This window comes from Rhea pennata, chromosome 1, assembly GCF_028389875.1.
Source record: "Rhea pennata isolate bPtePen1 chromosome 1, bPtePen1.pri, whole genome shotgun sequence".
Taxonomy (NCBI): Eukaryota; Metazoa; Chordata; class Aves; order Rheiformes; family Rheidae; genus Rhea; species Rhea pennata.
Window position 1 is genome coordinate 16,759,872 of NC_084663.1, and position 19,696 is coordinate 16,779,567.

General features: G+C 36.3%; 1 protein-coding gene across 1 annotated transcript in view; it reads left to right on the plus strand.

The window, feature by feature from the left end:
* Positions 1-9,659, plus strand: part of CPNE8 (copine 8) — a 109,028-nt gene extending 99,369 nt beyond the window's left edge. Inside the window, exons 17-20 of the mRNA XM_062599474.1 lie at positions 556-658; positions 4,015-4,072; positions 4,623-4,696; positions 7,967-9,659. Of these exons, the coding sequence (XP_062455458.1) occupies positions 556-658; positions 4,015-4,072; positions 4,623-4,696; positions 7,967-8,155 (424 nt within the window). The 3' untranslated portion in view covers positions 8,156-9,659. The remainder of the gene's footprint in view (positions 1-555; positions 659-4,014; positions 4,073-4,622; positions 4,697-7,966) is intronic.
* Positions 9,660-19,696: the final 10,037 nt, after the last annotated feature.

The window sequence follows — 19,696 nt, forward strand, 5'->3', positions numbered from 1 at the left end:
ATATTCAACCATTTTATGAATGTGCACATGAACTATAAATCTCAAAGCATGAATAACAGCAAGTAATCTTTCTTTGCAATACAAATACAGGTTAATGAGATATTTATGCAGAGTGCTGACTTCAGATAAATTTTATTTGTGCCATAAAAACAACCATTCAATAGTAATACATTCCTTTCATAGCTAACTGTGTCCTCTAGAGGTAATAACTATTCAATAACATAGACATTGTAAGGACTTGTGGTTCTATAAAGGATATTCTGTCCCTCCTCCTCCTGTTATTGATGCAGGTCCCATTTTTCATTGATTCAACACGTACAAATTATCAGTATCAATATTGTATTTGTTTCTTTTTTTTCTCATATTCTCAGTTAAAAGCAGAATGTCCATGTCTTTACTTTAGAAGATCTACTATATCATACCTCATTATTTTTAATAGTCCTTAGTGGTAGAATTTTAAAAATACAACTGTAATATTAGTTCCTTTGTATAAAGGCTCTTTCCTATTAGAAAAAGGCTTTTTCCTATTATAATGTTCTTTTTTTCTTCCTTTAGATATGCTTCTTCAGTAAAAGATGGTTCCCAGTATTTTGTTCTTCTCATTATTACAGATGGAGTTATTTCAGATATGGCTCAGACAAAAGAATCCATAGTGAATGTAAGTTTTGCTTCAAATGTTGACGTTCAAAAGAATTATGTTTCTAGGTATTGGTACTTTAGGCAATAAACTAAATCAGTTAGTATTTCAGGCACAAAACTATCTCAATAAATTAGCCAATCTTCTGAAACAGCAAAAACCTGTTATGCATAAAGGTGAAGAGAAACTAAAATTCGAATCTCAGTTAACTTAATGTTAGTGTTCTGAACTCTTTTCTCTAATGCTACATTTTCATATAACTTCCCTCATCTACTTCTTGCCTCTTCCTGCTCCTCTCCTCGTATTCCTCCCTCATGTACAGCACACCATGATATTTTTCATTTTGCATTGTTCTTTATCTTTATAGTAATTGCAGGCAATTTTTTTTTCTTTTCCTTCCAAGAATTGCCTGGAACTTTCTGCTCCCAAATGCCAAGCATATGATCATCTGATTTCCTTTAGATACCCTCCTGGAATTTTAAAAATTCTAAATTCTTTCTTGTTTCTTCATTAGTTTCAGTATTTTTCTCTTCAAAACTGTTATGCTTATAGATCATACTTTGCTTTATGAGCAGGTTCCATTTCTCCTTTTCCCCTCAGAAATGTCAGTCAAAATATACACAAAAGCAGCTTCTAGCCAGGCTTTGAAAAGATATGTACTGCTAGTTTTGAATATACCACAATGGAGCTAGTTACTAGTGAAGTGGTGGGTGAAAAAGCTTGCACTAAAACAGTTAAGAAGCATGTCAGAATGAACAGGGTAAAACTAAGAGGCGGATTTTGAAGTCCCACTTCCACTACCTCCTGTAGAGATAGAATCACCTCCCAGTTTATATGATGTACATAAAAATATTGCTGAAACATTCTGCCTTTTTGTAGAGAGCAAGATGCCCTCAAACCCTCATGAGTGGTATGTAGGTAGCATGTGTATGTTGGTGAGGACCCTCACCACCCACCTGACAAATTTTGACACCGAAAGCTTCAGGTGTGTTTGAAGGTACCAGCCTACTTCCACTCCACTTCCAACCTCCAATACTAAAATAGTGTACAAGAACTCTCACTTTTAAAGGACATAAAGCTTTTTGCTTGGAAGTTTATCCTCCAGTTCAGTCTAGATGCTTGGAATATAGCTTCTAATGGATAATAAAAGGACTAGCTGGAGGAAGAACAGCCTTTAATTTAATTCACCACTCAGTTCCAAGTCCATCCAGGGAGTAAGGACAGGGTCAGCAAGTCTAGATGTCTGGTATTTTGTAGCACTTAATAATTTACCAATAAGAAATACAGAAGAATTTTGTTTTCAGGAAAAAAAAAATTGCAGCAGGAACATAATTTTAGATTGAGAGAAAATCTGTAATAACCGTTGTTCTGCAACTGTTTGGAAATACAGCAGAGGTGTTGTTAGCTTGGAATGAGTGAAAATTTGGGAATATATGCAGTCTCTTCTTTTTATGAAGTTAGATTTATTTTTCTATATTTCTTGAAATGAGCAAAGTATGTGCTGGCATAACTAATTAATTAATTGCTGTTCAGTAGCATTTTTTCAGTAATTAATAATATCAAAAATAATAAAAAGGGCAGTGATGCTAAAAGCAACTTGATGCCTATAAATCTCAGGAAGAGTATATTTTGTTTTTTAAAACTCATTGTACTTTTATGCATCTTTCTCATTACAGCATGTGTGTCAGATTCTATTTTATCAAACTGTTTAAAGGTTATGCTGTCTTTCAGGAAATACCAACACTAAGTTTATATGTAAAAGTTTAACTTTTCTGCTTTATACTGTCCCTAATATATGTGTATTCATACACATTATATCACATACTATTATGTCTGTGCAAGCAGGTATCTCTATGAAGAGTGTTTTCTTTACAATCAGTCAAAAAGATTATGGAAAACATCTGAAAAATAGAAGGAATTCTGTTTAGTTTTGTTTTAAGAAAGGCCTTCATGTCCAAATACATTTTCTATTTATTATTATTTGACTTATTCAGTGTACTTTAATATTTTATAACTTAAATTTATAATTCAGAGTTACACTATATTCATAGTCATTAATATATTTAGTTACCTTTTAATATTTAAATAAATGGAAATTATTTTTTTAACTTGCTACAAAATCTTAATTGTGAGGTTGACTATGTAGTAACACTTCATAATGAATTTGCAGTCACCATATAGTACTTTTACCACATGATGTATAATTTGAAGTGAGGTAGAACATTAAATAGTGAGCTTCAGAATGACATATTTTCATTGTTTTAAATAGCATATTTATATTAATGAACTATAACTTTTTTGGTTACATAAAACTGTTTTTATGTGCAATATTATGAAAGATCAAGAATAAGAAATTACGGTGGTATATGTAAAAGTTAATGTCTTTTAGATGAGGCAGATAAACACTTTTAACATTCCAAAGATAACAGTATATTCTAAAACCAGTGAACTTCATACTTCAGTGAAGCACAATTTAATTTAGCAGAAACTGTTCATCTGTGATTTTTGACCATTGAATACTGCTGTTTAGAATGATTGTAGACATGTCACAGCTCAGCAGAATGTCTCAACAGTGATGTTTGTCAACCTTGACACTTTATAGATAGGGTCTTTTTGTTACAAGCCTTCTCAAAAGAGCCAGTTCCAGATGATTTCCGTAAACTAGCAGATGTCTTGTACTACTTTCAGAGCATTTATAAATTTACAGGCTTTATAGAGATTTATTAAGAGAAAGAGAGATATTGTCTCTGCCATTGTTCCATTAAATGAAAAGGTTAAGTAAAATTAAAAGTCTTACTGTAAAAAAGTAAAAAATTTACTTATCTTAGATAACTGATTTGAATAATACTTCTTTCATGGAATAAAGGTAAGATAGAAATTTCTCTAATAGGTGATTTATTCTCCTGAAAATTACACTAAGATTTATGTAAAAATACAATCATGTAGTACCAAGCAGTTAAGCAATATCTAGAAACAGCAGAGTACATATAAATGAATGTCAGACTGTCATTAGGTGCATACTTATAATTATTGTCAGTTTACAGAAGTTTGTAGAAGAAATTTGTCATCTTAGTTGTCATCTTAATATTAAATCCTAACATAGTTTGTTGTGTTTAATTATGGTCCTATATGGCTCAAAAACTTTATAAGCAAAAAATAAATCAAAAATAATCATCATCTGCATTACTCTTTTCATCCAAGATAATTTGTATCACTGTAGCAGACAATTTATACTTACCTTTAAGGAGGAAAATAAAATCTATTCTTTAAAACGTAATAATTTCTGCATGTTTTTTGTTCAGATTGTCTTCAAATCTTGTATAATATTGGCAGAGATTGAGTAGTATATGAAATCTCTTTTTCTTCTTCTTTTGAAGGCTTCAAAGCTTCCGATGTCAATAATCATAGTGGGGGTAGGACCCGCAGAATTTGATGGTAAGTGTTTTAATGTCAGTAAGTTTTTGTTTTGTTTTGTTTTTCTAGAATGTTTTATATTTATTTATATTTTGGTAATATGTGGCTTTTCAAATAAATACGTTCTTTAAAAGAACATAATATGGAACAAACAATAAACACTCTTGACATTTCCAGCTGGATTGATTGATAATTCAGTATGATTACAAGCTACCATGTGGGGCTGTATAGCCCCTCAGGCTCTCTGTTTGAATCACAGAACCATATGGGGGCTCAGCATTTACAGAGCTCCAGAAGATGAGTGGAAAAAATAACAAAGTAAGTACATTCAAGTAATGGTGAAGCTCTTCAGCATGGATATTTAGCTGTCTTATGTAGCGTCAGCATGAAAAAGTGCAAAATAACTACAATACTATGCATGATGTATTTCATAGAGCAAACTATCTAAAGAGTTACCTTAAATTAGTTGTTGGTTTTGTTGCTCGGAAGTGTAAACATACTAAATTTTTTTCATTAATGTTTTTGTTGAATAGATGAATTCATAGCTAACTCATTTGTTGCTTTCTTTAAGCTATGGAAGAACTGGATGGTGATGTAGTCAGGATTTCCTCAAGGGGAAAATTTGCAGAAAGAGACATTGTGCAGGTAAGAGAGAAAATTTATTCTAATAATTACATTTTAGTGATCTGGTTTATTTTTAATTCTTATTCTAGCCGTATTCCTGTCTTGCATTTTATCGTAGCACCAATATAATTTATCTTGAAATTTATATTAACAAACACAGAATCTCTTTGCAAAATCCTTATACATTCACATAGCACATATTATTGGGTTCACATCCATTAGGAAATGGCTCTTAACTGGAAGCACACTGATTTAAAGACTTGGGGTTGTATAGCCCTGGCTAAAGAGTTAACCGCCCTTTATTCAATGTACTGCAGTGTCATTATAATTCCATAAAGAAAAACTTCAACTGTTATAGTAATACTTGGACCTCTACCAAGTGTATTTGAGATGCCTAGTTCAGAAGACCTGCCAGTTTAGAGGACTGTGGGTCTGTCCTTGTTCCTGTTTGCCACATATCACAGTGCAGGTTTCTCATACCTTAGGATACCTCAGATGGCAGCAGACATCTGTGTTTAGGTGACTGAATCAAGCTCTACTCTTACCTGGATTCCACAGGCTACTCCACTTCTTTACCAAAGTCACCTCTAGTTTTGTTCCTGCTCTCTACAACTGTTCAGTCAACCCGGTAGTTGTCATTCACCCTGAAGCAGCCCTTGCTGCAGCATTGACAGAATGGGATAGCAGTTTTATGCACACACACAACAACCCCCCTTCCTCTTCAGAGCTGCAGATTTCCAGAACTCCACAGACATTCCAAGCTATGTACTTCATCCGTGCTCCAGGCAGCACCTAGCCTTTGGGTTGGATTATTTACTCCCCTGGATAGGCTTCGTCTTGTAATTGTTTTCATCATCAACTAAAACTGCATCAGAAATATTAAAGATATAGTAATTTGCTGTTTTTCAGATTTCAGAAAGTTGAATCAACCTGACCACTGTAGAAAGAATGATATCTGCCTAGATCTTAATATGCTAATAGAAGGCATGTTTTCCTCGAGACATCTAAATACATTTAGGAAGTATTTCGACCTATTCTGCCACCTTAACTTAGTTCAGACAATTCTTCTTCTCCCTTTATTCCTTTTCTCTGTCAATATTTGTAGGTCTTCCCATATTTTTCCTCTTGTTTATTTTTACGTATCTTTCTCCAAGCCAGACTGGACTTTTATAATATTGTTGCATTGTAGAATAAGTACTTTGAATAATTGGCATATATTAATAGCTCATATTGTAGGTGATAATGTTTTAATGATACATGAGATCAGATTGCAGCAGATTAGCTTTGCAATGTGTGTGTCTGTTTTCATTTATGCATGCAAGAACTCAAACATTTCTAAAAAATATTAAGAATATTCATGCATGAATATTTAACAATGTGATGATTATTAACTGATAAAACATTTCAAGCCAAGGAAGTGTTCAAAACAAGCCTCATTTTATAATTATGTCTGTTCAGAATACAAAACAAAACAGGTCTGCGTAAGTGTATGGGAAACAAAAATGATCAGTTCTTTTTTTCACAGTTCTTATATCATCTCAGTGAAGTACTGCATTATTTTTTTTTCTTCAAAAGGAATCAGAATGACAACTAAGATGACAGATAGCAGTTAAATTACTCTCATACCTCGTGTGAATATGTTAAATTTTTTTCTTAGATTTATGAATTACTTTTTTTAATAGTTTAAAAGTATAAATTAAACTTCAGAAATGCAATGTTTTTCAACTACTTTTTTAATGGTTAAAAAAGAAGCATTTTTTTATTTCTGCAGCATACAGAGAAAACAACTGCTGGAATAGCAGCATACCAAAACTCAGCCGCTCTGGTGATACCAGAGTATGATGTGCTGGATGCTTTAGTTAGTTTTGTCAAAAAGGTGATTATAAAATTAGGATTGAGGAGAAGCTAGGCAGCTCAACAGTAGGTAAGAAACACTGTTTCTTACTTTGTCAAAACCTTTATAATGCTCCTTAGTAGTCCAGGTTTGGCTAGTGCCTTAGCTGTTCAACGTGCCAAGGTATAGAGGTGCCCAAGCCAGCTCTAAACAAGCTGTCTTCAGAGTTGGAAGTGTTTCTGGACCCCAGACTAGTATTTCTGCATAGCCCTGTGCCATGTCTGTTTTTTTTTTTTTTTTTTTTTTTTTTTTTTTTTTTTTTTTTTAAGCTGGATATCTAAGTTGGATATCTTTGTCATGCACTTTATTGTGTGCTTTAATATATGCCCGGAGTAGATATACATTATTTCTCAAAACAACAGTAGCTCCAAAAGCTGATGTTCTTACATTCGAAGAATATAATGGATAGACTTCTTATAAAAAAGATTTGTGAAAATGCTGTACATCAGAAATAGTCTAGTTTCTACTGAGAACTGAAAAGTAATGTGCAATAAATACCATTTTGCTTTTCTTTAGGATTCATTGCATATCAGAAACATAATAAAACATTTATTATTAATATATTTCAATCAGAACTTTACCACAACCATGTTAAATTAGCTGAAGGCAGTATTATTTTGTGGGAGTTTTTTCTGCCTAAATGCTAACAAATGCATTGTAGGCTAACCAAATAAATAAAAGGGGATAATGTCAAACCCTTTAGGTTTAGCATGACCTTTATCTTTTATCTAACAGGATAAAACTGACTTGCTTTTATAAAATTAACCACTCAAATATAAAAAGATGATTTTTTTTGTGGATTATGTTAGTAAAAATAGCATCCATTAACAGTCAGTATTGTTGTGAGATAATGTATTTAAATTAACATTGGAAAAATTTGGCTACTAAAAATGAGTCACTATGTCTATTATATTTACTACTGAGTGCAATTCAGGTGAAGATAGGACCTTCCATTTTTCCCTCCTCACTATGAATTTTATGTACTCTGGATATATATATCTCCCAGTTCTGCAGTTTATTTCATTTCTGCACCTTTGTTACCCTCTCTCTATTTAAGAAGTTTTAGAAAGATTATTATTTATATACTTTTTGTTCCACTTGAAATTAAACTCTTAAGTTATAGACAAAATATTCTGCATTATTTTGGTTTCCCTTCACTTTTTCTTACATATTTAATTAGGTTCCTCTGCTTCCGCTACATGTTTCTGATTACTTCTAGACCTTACCCTGGGCAGCTGTTCTTGTGTATCTGTCTGTATGTTTATCTGTCCTTGGCTCTTGTGATATCTATGTATCCTACGAGATATACTTTTTGCACAGAATCTTTGCACAGAATTTGCATGTAACAAGATGATGTTTGCATAATGACTTACATGAACGTGTATTTTGTTTTGTAGTTTGTGCCGTTCCGAGATTACATTGACAGAAGTGGAAACCACGTATTAAGCATGGCAAGACTTGCTAAAGATGTCTTAGCTGAGATCCCCGAGCAATTTCTTTCCTACATGCGAGTCAGAGGAATAAAGCCATCACCTGCACCACCACCCTATACACCCCCTATTCATGTATTACAGACTCAGATATGAGTGCTCCAAAGTGCTTAGAGTTTACCACAAGTCAAGAGTTTCCGGCTGCAGTAGTAGATTATGATAGCTTTTTGGAGCTAGAAAAATCCTCTTCAAATACCAAAATTCTTCATATGGTTGCATGAGCAACTGAAAAACTATTAAATGCTAGGAGAAAAAGTTGATGTTCTGAGTCTTGCTCTTTTTTTTGATAAAACCCCTACCTTTTGATATATTTATTGGAGGGGAAAGCACAAGTCAGGATTTCAACTCAAAAGATACTGTTCTTTCTGAATACTGTGTGTACATATATGTACAGGAATGCTATTCCTCTGTATCAATGTTTACATGTTACTATTTTTAAATTTCAGTACTTTTATAACTATTCTTAAAAACAAAAGTTTGGAATATTGATTCATATGTCTCCTAGCTTGCAGTAGTTAGTGACAAGATAACAAGAGAAGCAATATCTCTTTGAATGTTTGTCCAGACAAATACAAATGGAAAGCTAAAGAGAAGAACGACAATTATTTATGGTTTTCCCCACACCTGAATTGCTTCCGTCAGTGCTCAGAAATCCATTCATACCACAGTTCGAGAATAATCTCCCGAAAAGTGAATATCATAATTGCATATGACTTACGACTAACTCCAAACTTCAAGGAGGAGGTATGTTTATTTTTTCAGAGATTCTCCAATTTCTAAGTTAATCCTAGTTCAGAGTTTTTTAAACTGGTTACTCAAGCAAATTAGAAGAGTTACTTGCTGTAAGTAATTAAAGAAAATTACCTCAAATCAAATCTTTGAGTCTCGTAGTTGACTCATTTAGCTCATTAAATCTTATCATGTGTTCCTTAAAGCACTGGAACTTTTGCATCAGAAAAGTGTTCTGGAGTGATTATAGCAGATGTTTTATAATGGATCATTTTAAACTTAATTTAAAGTTACAAATTTTGTCTAGATTTCCCATTCAAAGGGATGCTGGCTCTTAATATTTGGGTTTAATATTGTCATGTAATCGCATTGCCATTCAGGATGCATGAATGATAATGTTAATTAACTGGTTTAAAAGTTGCACAGCCATGCTGCTTTGTGTACCGAACTACCCCAGAATTTTACTATATGCCTGTTCATATATAATTATAAAATAATTTTGCATGTACAGTTTTTACAAAATACAGTTTTGTGAGATTGTGTCAGATATATTTTATTTAGAACTAATGGCCTTAAATTTCACAAAACTCCTGAAATGATTGTGAATTGCCTTCAAATACTGTTAAAACTGAACACTATTTTTTGTGTCACAACTGTAAGTGTCTTGTAATGTAAGTTTTTTCTTTGCATTACTATTATTGTTTACTACTTCTGTTTCTTACTACTATATGTTGTACTGTACAGTATAAAACAAAAGTGCGTTTTTTAAGCATGGGAAGTTTTTTGCCAGAAAACAGATCTTCAGTATCAATAGTATATAACTATGTAAATGCAGAATCTTCCATTTTAAAATGTATTTACATTTCTTTATCTCATGTGGGAAATTACTTTTCTGAGATAATTACTCCATTATGACAAGAAAGATTTTTTTGTAAAAAAAGTAAATCTTGTTTTATTTTTATTTCAAAACACTTTTTACATAAATATGGATTTTAATTTTCTCACCAAAATATGTATTTCTTAGTAGATTGATGTTGCATGAGTGAAATTTGATACCTGACAACTCAAATTTTGAGGAAAATGTCATAAAGAATAAGTCTAAATATCTGTACTGAGTGGTGGTGGTGGTCTCCTTATATCCTCTGCATTTGTTTTTCATACACATTGCTGACACTTTAGAAATAACAGAATTAATATTGTATTTCTGTTGTCTCATTCCTTTAGACAAATATTTATGCTGACATTTGTTTTAGTCCACAGCAACCCATGTATTTAACAGGTTTTCATTCTATGGCAAAATCACTGGCTTGGTATTTTTTTCAGTTTCCACCTCTTACAGCTGTTCAGTTCATCACTTTTTACCTAGTACATTCTGAGGGCAATTAGAAAGAAAAAAGTTTTAAGTTTAATCACCTTTTAAAAAGTTTAAGTTTAATCACCTTTTATTAATGTAAAGATTAGTCTCAGTACTAATTTAACAAGTGATATCTTGTTAAATTTTTTAGACAGATTATTTAATCAAAAGACAGGTATTATTTTTTAAAGACAGATATTATTTAATCAAAATTATTTTTTCTATCCAAACCAAATAGCCCTTTATTGTATTCTGCACTGCTGTTTCTTCTGTTTGGTATTGTAGTGTAAATCTAACAGAATTAAACTGAAAGAAAAATGAGTAATCAGTAGATGGGGTATTTTAATGAGAAAAGGATTCCAGATTTCCGACAGTGCCTAGGTGCTTGACATGTTAGCTGTCTAAGGTATTTGAGAATCTTGACGTAGGCTCCCAGTCTAGCCAAAGATTTGAAGAACATATCTGATAAATTCTAGAAGACTGAAAGATCACTTACTTTAAGTGAATGTGATTAAATGTACAGTTTAACCTCTGTAGCAGCTATATGTCAAATTTTATTTTGACTATATGCCAATATAATAGAAAAAAAGGTTACTTAACTTGCATTTCAAATATAGCTGAAAACAGGCCTTAAAGACTGATACAACTAATAAACAACTTCACTTCCACTATCAGCCCACTGGAAAAGGTCTGTTTCAAAGTTGTGTAAGATCAAAGTGCCAGAATGACTGACATTTTCACAAATACATACATGAATGAGTAAAATGTCAAGATGCCACTCTGTATTTCTTTTGATTTTATTCAAGCTATCCTTAGGTCCTATCATCCTTATGTTAGACATCTAATATTTAATCTTAATTAACTTTCTGAAATTTGAGTCAAGCTTGTCTTGCTTAATAAATGTATGTATTTAAAAAAATTAAAGAAAATAAATGTCTAATTTTTATACTTTTTGTTAAGCCTCTTAAGTACATCTAAAGATACAGTGAAGAAAAAACAAAAAGACAAAAACCACAAGAAAGCAGTCCTCACTAAAGTACTGTGAGGTACTTTTTTTCTTCTATTTCAGTCTATTAGTACTATGTTTTTTTTATTTCTCTATTTCTTTAATGATGATAGTCGTCTTGTTTGTGGTGGGAGGATTTTAATAGATTTGGCAAGGATTGGTTTGCTAATGACTTCCTTGTGCTCAACAGCTGTCTTAATCTTCTTAGGCAGTGTGCCCTTTTAGCTTGTCTCTCGCTTTTTCCCCCTCAGTCATTCTGTATTAGAGATGAGAGTTCATGGTCATAAATTTAATTCCTCAAAAATATCATGTACAGCAGATTTTACTTCTGGCTTTATTCTCAAGAATCATGGAACACAAAACTCTTCCTCCTCCTGCCTGCCCCCCAAAGAATGAAGCTGCTGTACCTGCCAGCACAGGACAGGAACTTTCCTCTGACCAGAGTGTTGTATCTCGTTCTCTTGTATCCAGCTGGACCTAACAAATTAATGAACTGTCCCAGTGAGGCAGCTCTATGCAAAGTTCAAGATGAGGCTAATGCTGCTAGTGTTGAGTTGTAGATTTTTACCATGCTGTTCTAGCTGGCGTATCATAATTAATGATCCTCTCATTTTGTATTGAAAAAAAAAAGTCTATTAAAGAGCTAGAAAATGCCTGGGCCCCTCTGTCGCAAAGGCTGAAGCAAGACAGTAGACAGTATGCCAGAGGGTAGTGGTAATGAAGGATCTGTACTGTGTCCAGTTAGGAAGCTGCGTATGGTCAAAGAGAAACCAACAGTGTACAAATTTGGGGTGTTGAACGTTAAACTAAATGAGAACTAAATATGAGAAGTAATAAATTTTGCGGCATGGTGGCAATGGTTATGACTAAGTACCAAATATTGTACACTTTCAGGTTAGATAGACATGCAGTAGCATTTATGTTTGTGATCTGTGATTGTAAAGCAGTAAGTGCTAACTTGTTAGCACTTTTCAAGATAGAGACTCTGAAGAGTGAGAAAAAGCACAGTGCGTAACAAAAATGAGTGAGAGAAGAACCTTATCTATTAGTAGATCTTGAGGCAAAATTAAAAAAGAAAAACCAGCTCAAATGGTCAGCTGAACAGTCTCCATTGAACATAGTAAAAGAATCGTCATGTGAAATCAGAAACCTGCTAGTAAAACTTGATTGTACTCTCTTGACTGAAGAGTAGCAGACAGTTTTAAAAAGGAAAAACATGACATGGCAGGTGACAAATGAGTCGCCCTGAAAGGGGAATCCTGTGCTTTGAGGAAAGGCCTAGCTCACTTCCTTTGGTGTCCATCTTTTAACTGATCTTTTCTTCATAATAAATATGGAAAATGATTTGGCAGGACACAAATTGTACAAATGTTTCTACAAAGTTGGAAGTACGCTGTCTCATGAAGGATATAGCTGAGAGTGACTGTTTTAAATGTGATTGTGACTAGTGAAGAAATGCTTGCTAATCTGGAGAAGAGATTAGTTTGATTGTAATTGCAAAACAGAATTTTGTGATTGTAGGGAAAGGGGCAACTCATACATTAGAATAACATGGGCTTCAAATCAGCTTACTTCTGTACACAAAAAAGTATCTTAACTGCAGTCCACCAGGGAGAAGTCTGAAGAAGAGAAAGGGAGTTGAAGAGAGCAAGTATTTTCTGAAAGGACGCATGTGAAAAGCTGGAAATAGCTAAATGGGGACAGATGAAATTCACTCTAGAATACTCTTAAAAAAGTGGCTGGAACAATCTGAATGATAAATGCTTATCATCTTTGAGAACTAATAAAAGGACACAAAATGACAAATTATGCCAGTGCAGCAGGGAACCAGGGAGTAAGAGGTTATTATGACTATCAAAAGTTCCTTAAACAAAAAGAAAAAAAGGAAAAGGGAGAAGATAATGCTATAGATAAATGCAAAAAATCAGCACAAATATATGGAAAGGCAGCAAAGCACAAAATGAGTTTTAACTCAATGTCTTTTTCCTTCAGTCTCCACAAAAGAGGGATAGTGAGCATTGTATGAATTGCTCAATTTGGGTATAAACAAACAAAACTTGAACAAATCATGTAGTAGTATTTAATTACCTAGGAGATAGCAAGGTGATATACAGCTGCCAATAGCAAGTAGTTAAAATATATATTTTTTAAACAGTTTTCTTGAAAAGCAATATAACAAACTTCAGGATAAAGGAGAGAAGTAGATGCCATGTAACTTTATTAAAACTTTTAACATAACATTTTGCAAGCAAACTGAGAGATGTGACCTTACTTGAAGGGTTATGGAGTGTTGCAAAACTGATTAGACTGTACTCAGAAAAATGCTGTCAATCTTTCACTGTCAAACTGGAAAAATGCATCAACTGATGTTGCTAGCAGCCTATGTTGTTTTTGTTACTGTTAGGTCATTTCCATTGATAAAGGATGTTTAAGAAATTAACAGATTATATCACCTGGAGATAATTTAAATACCCCAAAGACAGAATTAAGTTATGATTTTTATGAATTAGAAAAATTCTGATAGAGGAACTTTCAGCAGCAAATGCAAGTGCACATAAGTAGCAGTAATCAGCTACACAATTGCAGTAGTTGCTGGCTAGGCAACAATTCCTGCAAAAAAAGCATCTGATGTTATAAGGGCTCACAAAATAGAAATTGAGGGGAAGAGGTGTAAATGGAAGTTTTGAAGTTAGGCCACCTGAAATAATCCTTCCACTGTTCTCAGAATATTAAAGCCTCAGCTAATGTACCAAAGTGCAGTTTTGAGACTTCAAATAAGGTATGGATGAACTTGAAAATGTTGTGGAGGTCTGTGAGAACAAGTTAGGCGCATGATCAGAGAAGGTTTAAATATCACTGGCCTTCATACAGTTAGCCACCCTGCTGGAGATTTTCTGTGATTCTTTTTGATGGTCCTGGTGAGCTATCACAGCAAGCGTTCCTGTGTGAGATCACAACAAGCTCTAGGGATGTGAACATGTGTGGGAGAGCGGACTAATGTAAGCACGGCAGAAATATTTACATGAAGGACTGATCATGACCGTTTAGGCTGTTAGGTTATTGTGTTATACGGCTCACAGTTGTCACATGAAGTGTGCACTTACTCTGTTTCAAAATGCTTTATGGCAGTAGTACAAATTTTCTTCCATCACTTTGTTACGAATTATTGCTCCCTCACCACTGAACTGACATGGTATGATTTCAGGATGTATTTCATGCAGCATTGTGCATTTGTCCTCACTGCTATTAGAATGCGAGTCTTGCCTTGGCTTAGCTGACCATCAGTGATTTTTATTTTCAAGTTGGCTGCCTAAACAAAGAATCTAGAATACTACATTTCTTAGCACGTGCTTGGTACTAAATGTTTGGTAATGCTAGATTTCATTGCTGGAAATCCTATTTTACTATTTTATCTTGCAGATAGATCAAAGGCATTAAACTGACTTGGCCTTCAGTATGTATTCCTTGTCACCAAACTGTGGAAGAACGTTGTGAGATACTTGCCCCATAAGTATGGTGTCTGGTATTCTGCATACCACAGGTGATAAGACCATCACCTCAAGGCTCAGCTGGCCTTAGCTGTGCTCTGAGTGATCTCATCACTTCTGTATTGTTCTGATCCCCAGAGAGCATAAATTCTATGCAGACTTAAGAGGAACATGATTGTCATAATAACTGGATGGACATGTGTATCTGCTTGCCACAGGCCACTGCAGTTTCCTCAGGCTGATAATAAAATGAAAGCACTTGACTGCATGTGCAAATTGATTAGCAGTGAACTCAGTCTTCAATTGATTGGGCATCAGGACACAGTCATCAGAGAAAGGAAATTCACTGAGGAGCAGATCGGCTGAGCTTTGGTGAGCACAGGAGTATTTCAGATTGAGGATTTTGGATTGAGCAGTGAAGAACTGAGTAAATAATCCCCTCCCAATGTCATTGCACTGGCACTGGTTAAAAAAAACAGAAAGTCTAGAAGCCGCCACACTGCCTTGATTGATTGCTTCCTGTGTGCGTGAGGGAATGGAAAATATCCTTAGTTTGTCAAACCTGGAGGAAACAAGTGAGCTTCTGTAGGTCTGTTTCTGGAAAATACTGTCATTAACATTATGAACAATGGATTAGAGGGTACCTTTATAAAATCCATGAATGTATCAACTGGCCAGGGTTGCAGGTTGGGAGGCCTGGTTAGAATTCAAGAAATGATCTTGATAAATTAGAGGAAAGGTGAGGAATCAATGAGGTAAACTGCTGTGAAAAAAAGTGGAAAATACTACATTCATGAGGGAAATAAATAAGCACAAGCTCAAAATGAAAAATAACTGGATAAGCAGCGATTCTGGAGTAGATAATTTGCAGATTACAACTGGACCCCAATCTGAATGTTTATCAAGTTACGATACTGTTATATAAACAGCAAAGATCACTCTAAAAGGTGTAAGTAGCAGCAGTGTTAGTATGACAGGGGAGATAACTGTTCCTCTATCCTAAGCACTACTGAAGCCTTACCTTGGCACTGTCTGGACTATGGGGCCACACAAAAAAAATGCAGGCAATTTTGAATGAGTCCAGGAAAGCACAAAAGCAGATGATGTTTAACTCATGAGGAAAAAATCAAAGCACTTTGGTATGCATAGTATGCAAAAGACCAGGAGGTCTTGCATACTGATAACTGTGTGTCAGTGTGCAAAGGGGTGCTATAATGAGCTATTCTGAAAGGTCGGCAATAGCAAGTGAAGTTACCATCTTTGGGGGCAAGGAATCCTTATACTGAATGATAGAGAAAACTTTGTAACTGACTGGAAGGCATATTTTAATGTATCTAGGGGATATTATGCAGAAATTGTTCAGAACAGGCTGGAGAACGGTTGGGAAGGACCTAGTTACGTGGTCTCCCTCCAAGCACAGAAATAGTGAATTAAATAGTTAAATGTCCCCCTGAAGTCCCATTTGTCAGTGCTGCAAATGCAGGTGGCCTAGTTAGGTAAAGGAGAACACATTCAGAAAAGATGTTCACACCCTAGTGATAGGTGTGCGATGCATTCAAGGGCTAATAATTTCCCTTGCTAAATCAGTCTCCATCTAGAAATGAGAAAGGGGAGAAAACAGTCTGCCAGTGAGTGCCTGAGCACCCAACACGATGCTCTCAGGGACAGGGAAATGGGATCCTAAAGCAGCTTGGACAGGTCAGCTGCAGTTTGGGTAGGACGGCACTGGGAACATCATGGAGAGCTCCAGTGAGATTTCATCTGAAATGTATCTACGGTTGCAGTCACACGTTTTCAAAGAGATAGGCTGGTGAAATTAGTAGGTGGCTATATGTAACCAAGCAAGTGGAAAGGCTCAGTGGAGGCAAATTCTCCCTGCAGTAGCATCAGGATGGTGACCATCAGGTGAGCAGTGAGATGTGTCAAGTGAGTTGGCACAACAACACAGCAGTACAGATCACTCTGTGTAAATCTGAAAAGTGTCTAAGCATAACTGCAAGGAGATGTTGGAACAGCAGTAAATCTAGCTTGTTTTAGTGAGGAACTTTAATGGGTTTATGGAAGAGCTAACCTCACATTATTGCCTACATTATCTGGGGATTTAATTCCTCTATTCTGGCAACAGTTGGCTTTATGTAGTAGACAGATACTGAGAGAGATGACTTGCCTTTTTTGTCTATCTCAGTGAAAACATGGATCAGCATTTTTGGCCTAATGAGCTGATTCCTAATTCTAATTTCTGCAGCCCACATCACTGGAGAGGTTTTGGGAAGGGTAGGGACGAATGCTATCGCTGCTCTGCCCCATCAGCAGCAAAAGCCCTCATCCTCAGGGCTCCACTTTGGCCCTTCCAGCCCTTGCCACCCAACAGGATGGCTCCTGTGCCCCTGGGGAGGTGGGAGCAAAAGGACTTCTCTACAAGAACAGTGTGTGTGATCTTTCCACATCCAGTTGCCCTCCCAGTCCAGCTCTTGGGATCTCATTTTTATCTCACTCACCTCAAGTGCAAGAGTGGTCTGGCTCAAAACCCTTGCGCCCACTCCAGCTTTCTGAGAGTGATTCTTGGTGGAGCACTGTATTCTTTTGGGGATCTGTATGGTGCCATAGGAGCCTGGCTGTCTGTGTTTCCAGGTGACAGGCATGCCGTAGGGGACATCAAATGAGCAGCATCACCAGATTGAATGGCTGCAGCCCAACAAGCAGCATGGTGGAGCAAGCTAGGGCATTGAATGGGTCTGGACCTGAGGGTCCAAAATGTGAGCTCTTAATTTCACTGGTCCTCAATTCCTATTGTTAAATAGGTAAAAATCAATATTCCAACAATGACACCTTAGCTCTAAATGTACTTGGTCAGCTACAATTAAATGTCATTTTAAAAAAAGAACATCACGTATTACTGTGACTGATGCACAATAGCTTGAGAGCTAGCACTTAATTTAAAAATGTGTGGGTTGATGAGGGAAAAAGTCAATAGACTTATCCCCTAGAAACCCTCTACCATGCAGCATGGAGAATGTGCTGTTAGATCCTCAGGATTCCTAACACTGCATAAAATTGGACAACCTGTTTCTTCAGCAACAAGAGCTGTATTTCCCTCACAGCTCTAATTCACTCACTTTCAATAGTGAATTTAAGTCTCTTGATAAAGAATTGAATAAGCAGTTAAGAGAAGTTGAAATAGAGCTGTAACTGGATTAGCTTTATCAGATGCCCTTAAATTTGTGCTTTGCGTGTTCATCATGTAAAACTTCAGGGATGAATACCTTCTTGGGGTGCAGAGAATATCATTTTGTTGCCGACTATGACTTACTTAATAATATTCTCACTTAGTGACCTTCAGTGAAGCTAATGGTTTACTCCTACAATTGGTGTTATAGACGCTCCTTGGTTACCATCATGGCAAGGGTTTGATAAAAGAAACCCCACTGGTTTTAAAATTGAATCATTGTCATTTTCTTCTGTCTAGACCTCTGCAAAACTTGTCACCTTTCTGTAACTTGGACCTACATGCATCTCTGCTGCAAATGTCACTTTGCCAGCCCTTCAAAAAGCTTAGTATAAAGCATCCCTTTTTAGCATTTTACTTGGTGATTCAATCAGCAAAACTCACATTATGGAGGAATTACATCTGCTAATGAAATGAACTATTTATCCCTCACTAAATTCCCTACAGTATAAGAACAGTTGTTGCAGCAGTTCCTTAAAAAGAAGGAAAAAAAAAAAAAAAAAAACACACAAGACAATTGCTCATACACTGCAGTTGCTTCTGAAGTCATTTTTCTCATCTTGCTAAGCCCCTTGGAGGAATACAAATAGGAGGAAGGTGATGCCAATGTGGATGAGGAAAACCACTGAATTGCAGTGTTTCATTACTTGAAAGATGGTGTGAGCTGCACAGCAACATTTCCCACCACCCTGGAAGAATGAGCGCGAAAAGAAATACACATTTTAGCATACACCCGCACCGTTAGGAAGTTTTTTCTGGCACTTAGCTATTTAACAGTACACAGAGATCTTAATTCCTTGTTTGTACATATACCACATCATTATCAATATGTCTGTCAATTTTCTGTCATTCCAAGGAAGCAATACACTTCCAGAACCTCTTTTTTTAACAACGGTAAGGCAAGAAACGCTGAAGCTGAGCTGTCACTTTATGTAGAGCCTGATAGACAGGGATGGGGAGGAGAGGATATTCAAAGCACCGGTGGGCAGTGGGCACGAGCCATGCTTTGCCTGCGGCTCCCTGCGGTGATGGCAGCATCCACGGTGGGACGCGGCTCTGCTGTGGCCGTGCCCAGGCAGCGCAATTGCCCACAGCTCATGCAGCCCCGTGCTGTGTCATGGGCAGTGCTCCAGTCTGAAGCTGTTCATGCAAAGATCACAGCAAATAAGATAACCATTTAGGACCAGTTTCTCATGGAAAAGTGCCCTTTGCATGACTGACTGCAGAGCCGTCCTGGAGCTGTGGAGGGATCAGTGAATCAAAAAAGCTTTGGAAACCAAGAAGAAAATGTCCACCACCACAGCGAAGATCCACTGTCACTAAACACAACAGTCATGGCTTTCTTTTTATTGTGGAGGGGAGCTAAACGAGAGTGACTCAGTGTGATTTGTGAGAGCAAAAGCGGCAGAGACAGTACCCCCCGGGACTGCAGGAGAACGATGGCTTGAAGCCGAGAGCTTTGTCGCGGGCGGAGAGTCATTGCTCTGCTGCCGCCCCGGCCCGGGAGCCAGCGTGTATCAGGCTCTGCGGGACTGGTGGCTGCCTGCGCCGGGGACTGGCCCGCGCCAGCCTGCCGGGTGAAGCCAGCCCCCCCAGCCCCCAGCTTTACCATGAATTACTCTAAAGCTCTAAGTGTCATTCTTTTCTAGAGAAACCGATGAGTGACCCTTCAATTTTAGAGTGCCTGGGCTTAGGAAAGGTTATTTTAGTGGTTTACAGCTCAGTGAGAAGTAACTGGGAGCTCTGGGTGACCTTGGGGCTTGTGGACGCTGAGGTAGAACCCCAACCATGGATGGAGACGAGCACTCCAGCACGAGGTGTCCACCATAGCAGT